General features: G+C 50.8%; 1 protein-coding gene across 4 annotated transcripts in view; it reads right to left on the bottom strand.

Moving 5' to 3' along the window:
* Positions 1-13,217, bottom strand: part of Nrg2 (neuregulin 2) — a 190,711-nt gene that overhangs the window by 20,640 nt on the left and 156,854 nt on the right. For all 4 annotated transcript variants that reach the window (XM_087180791.1, XM_004841855.4, XM_004841856.4 and 1 more), the window contains exons 3-4: positions 11,535-11,653; positions 2,950-3,070 (exon numbers count right to left, since the gene is read on the bottom strand). In XM_087180791.1, the coding sequence (XP_087036917.1) occupies positions 2,950-3,070; positions 11,535-11,653 (240 nt within the window). The remainder of the gene's footprint in view (positions 1-2,949; positions 3,071-11,534; positions 11,654-13,217) is intronic.

Genomic DNA, 13,217 nt, shown 5'->3' with positions numbered 1-13,217 from the left:
TGTGTGCTGCCCTCACCCAGGGGGGGAGGAAAGGATGAAAGATGAGGGTGTGCCCCAGGCACTGGAAGGAGTGAGGGCTTCAGAGTTCATGGAGGGCAGGTGGAGATGTGGTGAGGATGAGCAGGCAGATGGAGGTGGGATGGGGGGGTGCCTGAACATGGTGGGCTGGGGGAGCGGGGCGGGCATGAGCTGATGGGAGAGGGAGGCATGCACTGGTATGTGCACAGGGCTGGAAAGAGAGTCTTGTTCTGTCATCATCCCCTGAACCAGTCCCCAAGAGTCACGCACCAACCGTGCTCAACAAACACACGGAGAGAAGAGGAGAAAGCAGCGAGAGGAAGTGTGGAGGCCCCTGTCTGGCCCAGACAGGAGACAGTCATCTTGATTTGGACTCCCATTTTCAGATCCCCTTAAGTTTTCTTTCTTTCTTTCTTTTTTTTTTTAAAAAAAACAAAAACAAAAACAAAATTCAGTATCAGTGACACTGTTTCTTTTGGCACTGAATTCTAGAAAAACGGGAGGGTTACGGAGTGTGCCTGCTTTCCAACACTCCCTGCAGGGCTCTGAACCAATACACAACAACAAGTGTAAGAAACCAGGAAGGAAAACTGAGTTTTATAGAAACTGGAATGAAACTGACCAGTGTAGTTTCATTATCCAAGCTAAGCGGAAATGCAAAAAAATCAAAATAAAAAGTAAACAAACAGCACAAATGGTAAGACGTGAGTTCCGTTTCCTAATTTCTTTCCTTTTTATTCCATTCAGGTGTCAGCAGGAACCCAGAGAGGCCTTCCCCCTTCCCTCCCGGCTCACCCACCACCAGAATGGCCTCTGGGCTCTGCCCAGTCCCCTCCCCCCTGCCCTTCTCCAGCACAGCTCTGAGGACTGAAGTCCCCACCAGGGATGTCCCTTTCCCCTGCAGGCCAACAATGGGAGTCAGGAAAGTCAGTTTCAGGAGCCCTGACTGGGGCTGACCTGGGGCGCTGAGATGGAAGGTAGCGGCTCTGTCTGGATAGAAAGCTCAGGTTCTAAGCAGTGAAGCCAGTTGTCCCAGTGGGGAGGGGAAACAGCACCTACCATTTTCACAAGGGCTCATCTCCTGGGCTCTGCTTCTCTTAGATTTAACCAGGCAGGACCCAGGCTCCTAGGGGTGCAGCCTTGCTGGCAGGGCCCACTGAGAGCCCACGTATCTCATCCATTCTTTTCCTGCACAGAACTCTAGCCTGGAGCCCAGCCCCCCAGGGCCCTCCACAGCCCTGGCATCTGTCCTGAGGGACTGAGCCTTTTCTTCCTGGAGCCAGGGATGATTTTAGTGACACTGCTGAATGCTTTCAAGGGTCAGGGACTCAAGGGGCTAGGGAAGAGGAGAGGCCTGATGTGGGAGACAAAGAAAAGGGGACTGGGCCATTTCTGTGAGGGATTCCAGGACCCTTATGAGTCTGTGGCAAGTCTGTTCCAAAGAGCTCAGAGCATTTTCAAGGCTCAAATGTTCCCCAGGGTCTGTAACACGAAAGTGGCCCTTAGAGGCAGAAGCAGGGAAAGACTGAGGTCAGGGTGAGAGCTTCCCTGGAGTACCTGTTGTTCTGGGCCTGGCCCTTAAGGTTTGGAATGGGGGAGGAGGGGAGGGGATGGTGGCAGGTGAAGGGTGGGACCAGGGAGGAAGCAGCCAAGGAGGGCAGCTGGGGCCAGAGCCACAGTCGTGCCTAGCAGTGCAGCTAAGCTGCCCTGCACTGAGGGTGAGTGTGCAGGCGCAGCCTCTTGTGACCTGTCTTTTGGTGGCGGGGTCTTTAAATCTCCTGGCCTCCTTGCCAGGCCCACATTCCTAGGAAAGGCTACAGCCAGGAAGGGGGATGCCGTTCCAGCCTGGGAGCCCAGAGGCAGGAGAGCCAGAAGGGCTGAGTCTGATCTTGTCTGCGGGGAGCTCAAACCCCTCTCGCTGTATCTCCACCAGGACTTTGGTGGCCTTTGCCAAGATGCCAAGGGCACAGGGCAGCTTTGGCACCCCACCAGGGCCCTAGGCTTGAGCTGCTTTGAAAACCCTGAGTCATTTACTTGGTGCCTTTCTCACTCCTTCTCCTCCTCACATGTCCACTGTAGAATCTGTCCAGGGGCCCTGGGGCCAGCTGCCCAGAACATCCACTGGGCCTGGACAAGCTCTCCTGACTACCGTTCTCCCACTTGCCTATCTGCTACCAGGAGTATGCAGTTCTGAGCTCCTAGGAGTTCCTGCTTGGGTCAACCCTGACCTCCTCCATTGGGCCACACCCAAAGCAGGGTCCTCGCTGGCACTTCACTCTGTGGAAGGGGACTAGGGGCTAAGAGGCACAGCACCTAGAGCACACTGGGACACTAGGTCCTGTAGGCCAGGGAGATCGGCCAGATCTGAGGTCAGCACAGGGTTCTGGAATACCCCTCTTCTTCCCTCAAGACTGCAGGAGTGGGGCCCTGAGGTGCCAAGAGCTCTGGGGTCCATGACCTGCCTGACCTGCCAGGCTTCTCAGTGCAAGGGGAGATGCAGCTTGGGACATGTCCACCCAGAACAAATTTAGAGAGTTGCTAATAGATGGGAAGGAAAGGGAGAGATAGATATAAAAATAGAGAGATAGAGAGAAAGAGAGACAGAGATATAGAGACAGAAAGACAGAGAAAAAGCCCAGTGTCTTAGACTGGCATCTCTATGTCCCTCTGGGGTGTTGATGAGAGGTGGACATCTGGAGATGGGGCAGGTGGGGGCTTAGGAAACTGGGACTGCAGGAGCCCCTGTGCCCCTAGACCTTATATCTCCCTATATACCAGAAAGGGCTAGGAAGAGGGGCAAACTCCCTGTCTACAAGCCCTGGGGACCCCTTGCCAGTGACCTGAGGCCCGCTTTTCCTAGAGCCCTCCACTTCTGCCTTAGCACCTCCTGCCCTACCCTTGCCCCTATGCCCACCCCCACTGGTCACTTACTTGCAGGAGAGCTGGTTGATGCCTTCAATGTAGTAGCAGATGCCTCCATTGACACAATAGGACTTGGCTGTCTCGTTGCATTTCCGGGCGTGCCCCGACCAGGATGATAGGGTGGTGCTCACTGAGGGTATGAGAGACATGTGCCAGTGACCCACTGAGACCACCTCTGGGTCCCTCCTTCATGTCTTATCTCAAAACAGGAAGATCAGAGATGGCAGGAATGACCAAAGAGAGATGGTCTAGGGGTCACTCTTGCTCAACAAGGCAAATGGGGGGCCATCACAAGCTCTGTCTTGGGCCGGGGATTTAGCTCAGTGGTTCCGCTGCCTGCCGCACAAGAGCAAGGTCCAGAGTTCTAGCCCCAGTACCCCCCCAAAAAACAACCAAAAACAAGCTCTGTCTGCCCAGTGCAACCTGGCACCTATGCTGTGGGCAAACCTTCTGAAGGCCAGGAAGACTTTCATTTTTTTGAAGGGGATGAAAAGGTAGCAAAAACTGTTTCCTCTTTTGGAATAAAGGCCCTTTCCTTCCTGTCTTCCCCAGGCCTCCACTGCAGTTGGAGGAGGTGCTGCTGTCTAGTGTGGGGAACAGCGTAGGGAGGAGTCACTTATCTCTTGGACTGCTCAGGTTTTCACAGCAGACCAGGGGCAGCTGGAAGGGAGCAGCTGGAAGGGATCGGGACTGGCACTTGTGTACACTGACACTTTCTACTATCTGGAGAGATGTGGAGAACCGTAGCATCCACCCTCTTCCACCTTTCTTCTAGGGCTAGGCTGGAATGCTGCAAGGGTACCTATGCTCTGTCTCCAGAAGCATCCAGGGTATTCGCTCTGTCACCCAACACCAGGCAACTCCCTCCTCCCCATTTCATCGGCTTTTGCCTTTGGAGGGAGTCTCCAGGCCTTGGACAGCCCAGGTGATAAATCATGGGCTTCAGGTTGTTGGGAAGAGAAAGACTGTATGTTTGGGGGCAGTTAGGGTATGAAAACTAGATGACAGCAAGACTGGACACTATGCACAGCTGATTGACCAGATTCCTTTGAAACATGAAAATAATGAAAGCTCTGGTTCCCCATCCAGAAAGCTGATTTCAAGTGAAAATTCTTGCACCAAATGTCAGTTTTCATCTATAAGATAGATGCCCTCTGCTGTGTGTCCAGATTGGGTTGCTAGAAAGGGTTCCTACTTTCTCCTTGGCTCTCTAGGGCTCTGAAGGCCTCTCACTGCCAGCAGTGGCCTTCTTCCTGAAGTGGCCCATCCTACCTTGGCCCGCCCTATCTCCTCAGGGGTACTGAGTATCTGTCGTTCCCCTCAGTAATGGGGTGGAGGTGAGAGGAGGAGGACCAGGGCAGGCACTTGGCGCCCTCAGTGTTTAGACATGTAAGGAGACAGATGGTGTGGGGGACTGGGAGTGTATACACAGCTCTGGCTCTGTATATGTCTGAGGAGCTTGCTGATAAAACCCAGCGGGCAGGGTCTGCTCCCACCTTCCCCTGAACATCATGCCTGCTGCCGAGCTGGCATCATTGAGCTCCACCCCTGCAGAGGTCTCATCCAAGGCTCAACCACAAACCCAGCTGGGACCCACATGCTGGCTGGGGAGAGGAAGCTTCATGCTGATGTCTGCCCCACTTCCGGGTCAGTGAGACCCAGAAACTAAGAAAGGGATCGAGAAGAGAAACAACTGAGGTGACCGCGCCTGCAAGTTATAAAGTTCCATTGCTGCTGAGTGGGTCCTAGAGGTTGTCTTGCCCTTCAGTTATACTGCAAAGGAGGACTGAGGAAATAGAATGGCAAAGTGCCTGTCTGGAGTCACAGTGTGTGTTTTGACAAGGCTTCAGGGCTCCTGACATCTAGTTGTGCATTCTTATCAGCAGTCCAGTCCTTTGTGAAAGAACATGTCAACACCAAGGCCTGCCACGAGTACAGGAATGGCTACCAATATGGACCTCAGGCCTGGGGCCTCCTGTGGGCCTTGGGTAAGCCACAGTAATCTTGGCCCAGACTTGCCAGGCCTACCGTGGCTACCTCTGCAGCTGTGGGTGGCAGAGATTGCCTGCTGTTGTGCCTTCATTGTTATTCCACCCAAGCTGAGTGAGCAGTGGACAGGAATGTGATGCTGAACACTTGGGCTTGTTACACATACAAGTCTATGGCAATTGAGGCCTAGGGAGGCAGAGGACAACGGAGGAGGAAGGTGCCCTCCTATGGTAGCTGTGGTGCATTAAGCCAGGGTTGCCAAAACCACATTATCATGGGACAAGGGCCAGGGCCCCAGAAACACAAAAAGGGAATATAATGGGGGAGCTAGTTCCAGGAGGGGAAATAATGACCACAGGCCTCCCTGACCTCAGAAAAACCACTCTTCTATAGTGGCAGGGCTTTCCCAAGTCACTGCAGCCCAGCTCTGCTGGTGGTGAAGCTCCACGCCAGGGAGATTTGCACGCTGCAGAGGTGCGCACACTCTGTGGCCCTCTCATGCTGTCCTAGCACATGTGGGTTCTGTGCAGCAAGTCTGCACTCCCTGCCAGCACATCTGTACTTCTTCACTGTGTTTGGCTATGTTTGGAGAAGTGAAGCTGACACATGAATTCTAAGTGTGAGGGTCTGACTGTTCCCTTGACATCTCCACCCACCCAAACTCAGCATGTCCCAAGCCAGGGTCCTTGTCATCTGCCTCAACCATCTTCTTCTTTCTTTCTTTCTTTTTTTTTTTTTTTGGTTAAATGGGAGTTTTATTTTTTGTTTTTTTTTCCAACCATCTTCTTCTCCAGTCTTTTCTATGTCTGTGACAAAATGGCCACAATTATGTCTTTTATTTCTCCTTTATTCCCTAAAGCCATCTAGCCCCAAAGATTGCCACTTCTATGTCCTCAAGAGGCTCAATTTCTGTCTCCCTGCTTCTTCTAGTCCAGGCCACCATATCTCTTCCTTCTCTGGTCTTCCTTGCCTTACTTCCTGCTCATCTTCATCTTGATCTTTTTGCTTGGCAGCTGCCACACTGGTCTTCAAACCATGTACATTGGCTTACTCCTTTCCCTGACCAAGGCTCTCCATTGGCTTCCCTTTGTACTCTCAGTAAATCCCCTGACTCCTCAGGTGGAATCTGAGCCTCACCACCTCCCTTGTGTCATCTCCTGTCCCTCTCTTTTAGTATGCCCCCACCACATGGGTCTCAGCCCAGCTCCTCTAATAAGCCAGGTGCCTCTTGCCCAGGATGTCCCAAATATCAGTGTCTCAGAGTGGCCTCTCCCAGAGTCTTGAGCTGTTCGTGCTTCTTTCCTATTCTTTAGTTAGCTACCTATATGTCTACTTGTAGTATTCATTCTAACCTAATTACATGAGCTATTATTAGCTCCTCCACTAGACCAAACATAAGATCCCTTTGGGCAGGACCACATCTGTCATACTTCACTTAAGCCCAGTGGCTAGCAGAGTGCCCAGAATATAATGGGTACTTAGCAAATGTTTACTGAATGCATGAATAAGCAAATACATATGATTCTTCAGAGAAAAGTGCTTTGTGCTGCCATCCTGGGGATAATTTGGTGTCCTTAGCTGATGATATCTTCTCTGTAGATTAAATCATTGTCTCCTATTAAATGAAAATATTTCTGGAAGATCATTGGGAAATGAATCAAAATCGCAATGAGGATGTGATTCATACCCACTAGCATGGATACAATAAAAAAATGGATAACAATGAATAGTGGTAAGGATGTGGAGGAACTGGAAGCCTTGAAGCATTGCAGGTAGTAATGTAAAATGGTGTAGCTGCTTTGGAAAATAGTCTCATAGTTCCTAGAAAAAAATTAAACCTAGAATTACCATGTGCTCCTGAAATTTCACCTCTAGGTATATCTCCCAAGAGATTGAAAAACCTATCTGTACACAACAAATTGTACATGAATGCCCACAGCAGCCTTATTCATAATAGCCAAGATGAGGAAACAATCCAAATGACCCAACCATCCAAACTGGTGAATGGGTAAATAAAATGTGGTAATTCACGCAGTGGAATATCACTTAGCCATAAAAAGAGCACCGATTCCTGTTACAATATGTCTGAATCTTAAAATTATGTTAAATAGAAGCCAAGTCACGAAAGGGCACATGTTGCATGAATCTATTTATATAAAATGTCTATAATAAGCAAGTCCACAGGGACAGAAATGAGATTAGTGGTTACCAGGGGCTGGAGGGAGAGAGGAATGGGGAGTGACTGCTAATGTGCATGGGTTTCTTTTTGGGGCGATGAAATGTCCTGGAATTAGGGGTGATGGGTATATAACTTGGTAACTATACTAAAAACTACTGGATTGTATATTTTAAAAGGGTAAACTTTATGGTATGTAAATTAACCTCAAAATTTAATTTTAAAAACGCTGGAAGGGGTAAACCCATAATATCATTATCAGCCATTAGTGTCTTGGTGTGAGTGGGCTAATCAGGGCACTTGAAGAGTAAGAAAGGAGGGCTAGGGATTTAACTCAGTGGTGTAGCACCTGCCTGGCAAGCGCAAAGTTCTGAGTTTAATCCCTGGTACCAAAAAAAAAAAGAGTAAGAAAGGACCAGGACAGGAGCTCAGAGCTGAGGCTGCCGAGCTGTCTCCTGCCCATGGCGGCGGTGGCTTTTCTCCCTTGTTACTGGTTAAAACTTCTGCTTTTCTTGTGAGGTCCAAATCCAGTGCCTCTTGATCCATCAACACTTCCTTTTTTTTTGAGGCAGGGTCTCACTATGTACTCTAGGCTGACCTTGAGGTCACTATGTAGCCTAGGCTGGCCTCAAACTCTCTGCGATCCTCCTGCCTCAGCCTTTCAAGTGCTGGGATTGTTGGTGTGCACCACTATACCTGGCTAACACTCCCTTCTTGTCTGTATGGCAGTCCTTTCCCCTTGGTACAGTCGTCAGTCCTTCCTCTTTAGCTGTTAGGGAAAACACAGCTGGCTTTAGCTTTCTGCTCAGACCTCTGAGCAGAGTCATGCTGAATGTGTGAGTGAGAGCGTGCCTGTGAATGTGTTCAAACAGCCAACCTTTTAAAGCTCCCAGCTAGCGGATGGGCCCAGAGGCCTCTCCAGGGTTTGCACAGTCCTGTGATAGCCCAGGTCAAATCTGCCCACCCTCTGGGCAGGCCTGATAACCTGCACTGGTAAATCACCTTAGGGCATTCCTGAGTTCCCATTCACCTGGGACAAGGTAGCTCAGAAATGAGTTGGGCCAATCTGAATGTTTTGTTAAAACTCCACAAACTTTCTGTGGACTCCTCCTCCTTCTCCAGCAGCTCAGGAAGGCAGGAAGTCTCCTGGGGGCCTGCAGAGGTGTGGCTGCGAGGAGGGCCTGCTCTGATCTGAGGAAGGAGCATCAGGCTCTGCCTGAAAGGGGCAGCAATCCTTCAAGAGCAGGAGCAATGCCCTTGAGCAGGCTGTGGCTCCTTGACACCCCACCCCTGTAGCTCTAGTTTCCCTGGGGCCTGGGAGGGCCATGCCAACCCACCTTGGGATGAGTCAGAGGGGCCAGGCACAGCTGCCCGCTGCCCGCTTTCCACCCCCTCCCCAGGGTGTGGTTGCTGCAGGTCTTCTGGGTTCTGTGGGTAAACAAGGAGGCCAGGCATCTCTGCGTGGGAAAACGTGCTGCTCCCCTGCAGTGCCCCTGTTCACCTCCCCACATCACAGTGGATGGTACAGAGTAGCAAAAGAGGTGTGTATTCTGTGTGTGTGCATGTGCACAAGCACGTGTATGTTGGTTAGGTACATAGGATGTCAGCCTCAACGTCAAACTCAGAATCTCAGAATTTTAGAGGGAAGAGGCTTAAAGATCAACTGCACAAGGGGAAAACCGAAGACTAGGGAGGTGGAGTCATCTGCTCAGGGTCACTTGATGCAGAGCTGGGATGAGACCAGATCTCTGAACTCTTGCCACTGCCCTGCTCTGCTGCCCTCCTGCCAGGCCACAGGAACAAACAGCAAGGAACCTTGTGGGCAGCTGGGATTCCACATTTGCCCTTAGTGCCCAGCCCAAAGGGCCTACTATCTGGTTTCCAAACTGATAAGAGCATGGCCTGGTGCAAGCTGAAGGAGCCGGGCATGGGCTGGGATTGCAGCCCATCTGGGGCCTCACAAGCTGCCTGGACCTCCTCAGGACCCAGGCTCTGGGCAGCAGAGAGGGCATAGCTGTGGGTTTCTCTCCCTCTTTCTCTGTGAACAGCAGTTCTCGAGGGAATGCTTCTCCACACAGTTCTGGCAGGCTCATCGCTTGAGGCACTCTGCCTCTTCACGGCCCCTCTGCACACACTCACAGGCTTGGCACCTCCCTCCTGAGCACAGAGATAGGACCAAGTGGGCATGTGGCCTCAGCAGGGCAGATCAGAATCCATCCCTGTGACTGTATGTGTGGACACAGAGATGAGGTGGTGGGCTCCTCTTCCTACTCCATGCTCCCAGCATGAGAGAAGCTGTTTCATAGTAGGAAAGAATGAGGCCAACACACAGCAAGAGAAAGTGTCCTGACCCAACCTCTCTGTTCTTAGACTCTCTCGTGTTTGGGGCCAGTTTGACGTCTTGATCTCCCAGTTTCATAAGCCAATAAATACATTCATTAAGGTAGGTTTAAGATGGGTTCTTGTTGGTTCTAACCAAGAAAGTCTTAATTAAAAAACAGAAAACCCTAAATCTAAGGTAGATCTGAGAATGTCTGACTACTCTGATGAGCAGTACTAGGCCCCAGGTACAGCCCACTTTCTCCGGCTTAGGACAGGTTGAGAGAAGCGGGGATCCAGGGACCTCCATTGCTACCATGCCTAGGCTGGGACATGGAAGAGACAGTAAATAAAGGCTTTGGAGCAGGTTTTATGTTCTTTAGTATAACATTTACCAATTCCTACTGTAAGCTAGGCACTGAGGTCAGAACGGTAACCAGTTTAGATATAACCCATGGAGCTCCAAGGCTAAGTCTGCCAATGATTTTTATATTGAATAGCTCTTTTGGGCAAAATATTTAACCTCTCTGAGTTACCCATAATGTATAAGATATATCCTGGGCCTGAGATCAGGGTTCAAGAGATTATGCAAAGCCTGGCTCAATACGGAGTACCTATCGTGGAAACTTTCAGGAGACAAGCATCATCCCTGGTCTCTCCACTCCTGTGGCTCACCTCTACAGAGAAAGGTCAGTAACAATATGACAGTCGGGAGTGACCAAGAGATGACACCAGGCCAGTTGGGACAAGACTTGAACTGAGAGTGACACTGCAGTGGGCTGGAGTGGTCAAGGAGGAAGGCTTCCTGGAGAGATGGCATAGGAGAAAGAATAAGGATGGGACATAAGGGGAGTGACTGTGGTTTGGGCCAGAATGGTAAGAATGAAGTCCTTGTCTTGTAGCTCCACGGGGTGGGGACGTGATTGGATGAGTTCGCTTCACAAGGCCAAGCAATGCTCTGAAGCTGGTGAGTGGGGAGAAACCTGAGCAGGGTTGCTCTTCAGGTGGGGCTGGAATGGAAGGGATAGGAGTGAGAAGGATCCAGAAAGGATCCCAGGGCATGGGCACTCAGATTTCTTAGACATAATAGCAAAGGAGAACAAAGAGCCCAAGAAGCTGGGAGAACAGGGGGATCCCTTATCGATAAAGGACAAATACGGTCTGAGCGAGCTTTTCCTCTAAGGATCATGGGACAGGAAATATTTAAGTTATTTTTTAGACAATGCTGGGTTTGTGGAGTATTGGAAGGCTGTCTACTGGAAATATATGCAGATGATCACAGATACAAGATTAGATTTTGTGACGGGGCAGGACTGAAAAGTGAACCCCAACAGACGGGTATCTAGGTGGTATGCTCAATCTGGGTTCTGGGAGGACAGTGATTTGTAGGGCTTGGACTACTGGGGCTACAGTGGAGGGGCACTGCCTGAGGACTTGCAGCTTTGGCAGAAAGGAGAGGTGACTTTTCTGTCAAGGGAAGAACTAGGGCCTGAGAGAAGAGCCCAGTAGGAAGGTAGCCCCTGATCTGAAGCTGGAGATCACTATAGAGAAAAGAAGCTAAGGGTTGCTGCAAGGTACCCATCTTTGCAGGTCTTCAAGGAGACAGCATGGCCCATGGGGAGGATCTGCTATCCCTGAATGGAGGCTGTTCTGAGGGGTCCCAGGCAGCCAAGCCTCCAGCCCCATGGCCCTGTGGAGACGACTGGTTGCCTCAGGTGCCCAACTGAGCAGCCGGCAACAGGCAGGCAGCTTGCACAGCCCTGGGCCTGCCTCTCCCCCAGCCCCGCTCCTGGCAACCCAACCTCCCATAATTGCCTTCTAAAAATATCCTTCTCTCCACCCCCACCTCTTGATTTCAAAATATTTAGTTTTCAGGGTATTTAAAATGAGAGCTGGCGGCTCTTCCAGGCCCAGATAACAAAGCTAAACATTTATGCTTCGACTGCATTTCTCTGAATCGACTGAGATCTCAGGCTAGATATGGCAGCAGCAGGAGGGAGGGGAGTTGAGTGCAAGACAGATCATGTGTGGGCCTCCCCAGGGCTGGGGGACAACTGGCCCAACCTGCCAAACCCCTCCAGGACCCTTCCCCACCTTGAAGGCCACCTACCGCTATTGACGTGGAGCCGGCCACGGACAGTGTCCTTCCCCAGGATGTTCTCGGCCTCACAGACGTACTCCCCAGCATCCTCCACCTTCACCTTGTTGAATTGAAGTCGTGAGTTCTTTCTGGTTAGAGAGGGAAAAGGGGAGGTACAGGCATGAGCTATAGCCACCGTGGCTCCCCCATGGTCACCTGGTGGTCACCTTTCCCCACAGTGCCACAATGGCTGTGCAGGTTGGGTGGGAAGTAGGTCATTCAGACCTGTCTTTTCTGGGGTCCAGGAGGAATGTTGAACCCCAGAGTTGGAGGGAGAACTGGGCCCTCAGGACAACTCAGGGTGAGGCCAGTGGCTACATACTTTTATAAATCTAGGAATTCTTATATCAATTCCTAGGGCTAGGATTTCTTTGTATCACTTTTCTTGAGGGAGGAAAGCCAAGCTCCTTAGGAATTCACATGGCCATGTCCCTCATTTCTAAGCCTCAGCCTTCTTTAGAAGTGGCAGCTTGTCACTGTGGATATGTAGGGTCTGTTCCCAGGACCATGGTTTGAATATGTCCCCAAAGATCATTGTTCCCCAATGCAATGGTGTTGGGAGGGGGCCCTAATGGGAGATGTCATGAATGGATGAATGCGTTTGCTATAAGAATGAGTTTGGCTTCACCATTCATTCTCTTTTACCATGTGATGCCTTCTTTCATGTTATGGTGCAGCAAGAAGGCCCTCATCAGATGCAGGCCCTTGATTGTGGACTTCCTAGCCTCTGATACTGAGCCTAATACACTTTCCATGTTTACAAATTGCCTACTCTGTAGTACCCTATTGTAGCAGCAGAGTGGACTCAGATACCCAGGTACCTGGGAGAGTCACAGTTCTGACAGGTTCAGGTGGCAACTTGGCCTAGATCTCAACTTGTTGCTCTCCTCTCCCTTCTGGCAGACCTGTCACTAAGGGAGTACCGTGTGGCCTTCTGGGTGCTGGGAGCTTGCATACCTAATGGAACAAAAAGATCCTGGACTTGGTCCTCAGGGCCAGCCTAGGTGTCCTTTTCTTTATAAATAGAAAAGCTGATTAATAGAGGGTTTCCTGACTTGCCTAAGAACACTCAGCAAGGTAACAGGAAGGACTAGGAGTTACAACTGGTGAGGATGTGAGCTATCTCTGGGCATCTGAGGCTGGGGCTAGCTCCCTCTTCATCCAGTCCCTGCATGCTGAGAACTGTGGGACCAGGCCCAGCAGGCTCCCCTGGCACTGTAACTCCATGATACCCAGGGCTGGTTCTCCTTTTCTTTCTGAAGTATTGGTCCAAACTTTCCTTTCTTCTCAGAGCTTTCCTGTACCTACCCCAGGGTGCATGGGCTCTGCAGCTCTTACCCCTCCTGCCCTAGTGGTCTCTGGGGACAAGCAAGAGCCCACGACCCCAGTCTGGCCCCCAGAGTTAAGCAAGAAGTAGCATGAAAGTGTTTTTGTACGGTGTAAACATTCACCCCTTTATTTTTTGGTGGTACTGGGGCTTGAACCCAGGTCCTTGCATGTGCTAGCTAAGTGTTCTGCCACTGAACCACATCCCCAGCCCTAACCTCCTCATTATGGATGAATTAAAAAACCAGATTTTCAGAGTGTGCGTGGTGGGTCAGAGGGGTTGTGGAACACAGGATAGGGTACAGGAGGGCTGTCACTGCTCTGAGC

This window comes from Heterocephalus glaber, unplaced genomic scaffold, assembly GCF_053883595.1.
Source record: "Heterocephalus glaber isolate CG9 unplaced genomic scaffold, H.glaber_assembly_v1.0 deba00001465, whole genome shotgun sequence".
Taxonomy (NCBI): domain Eukaryota; kingdom Metazoa; phylum Chordata; class Mammalia; order Rodentia; family Bathyergidae; genus Heterocephalus; species Heterocephalus glaber.
The sequence above is the reverse complement of the archived record's forward strand: the minus strand, read 5'-3'. Positions and strand labels throughout refer to the sequence as shown.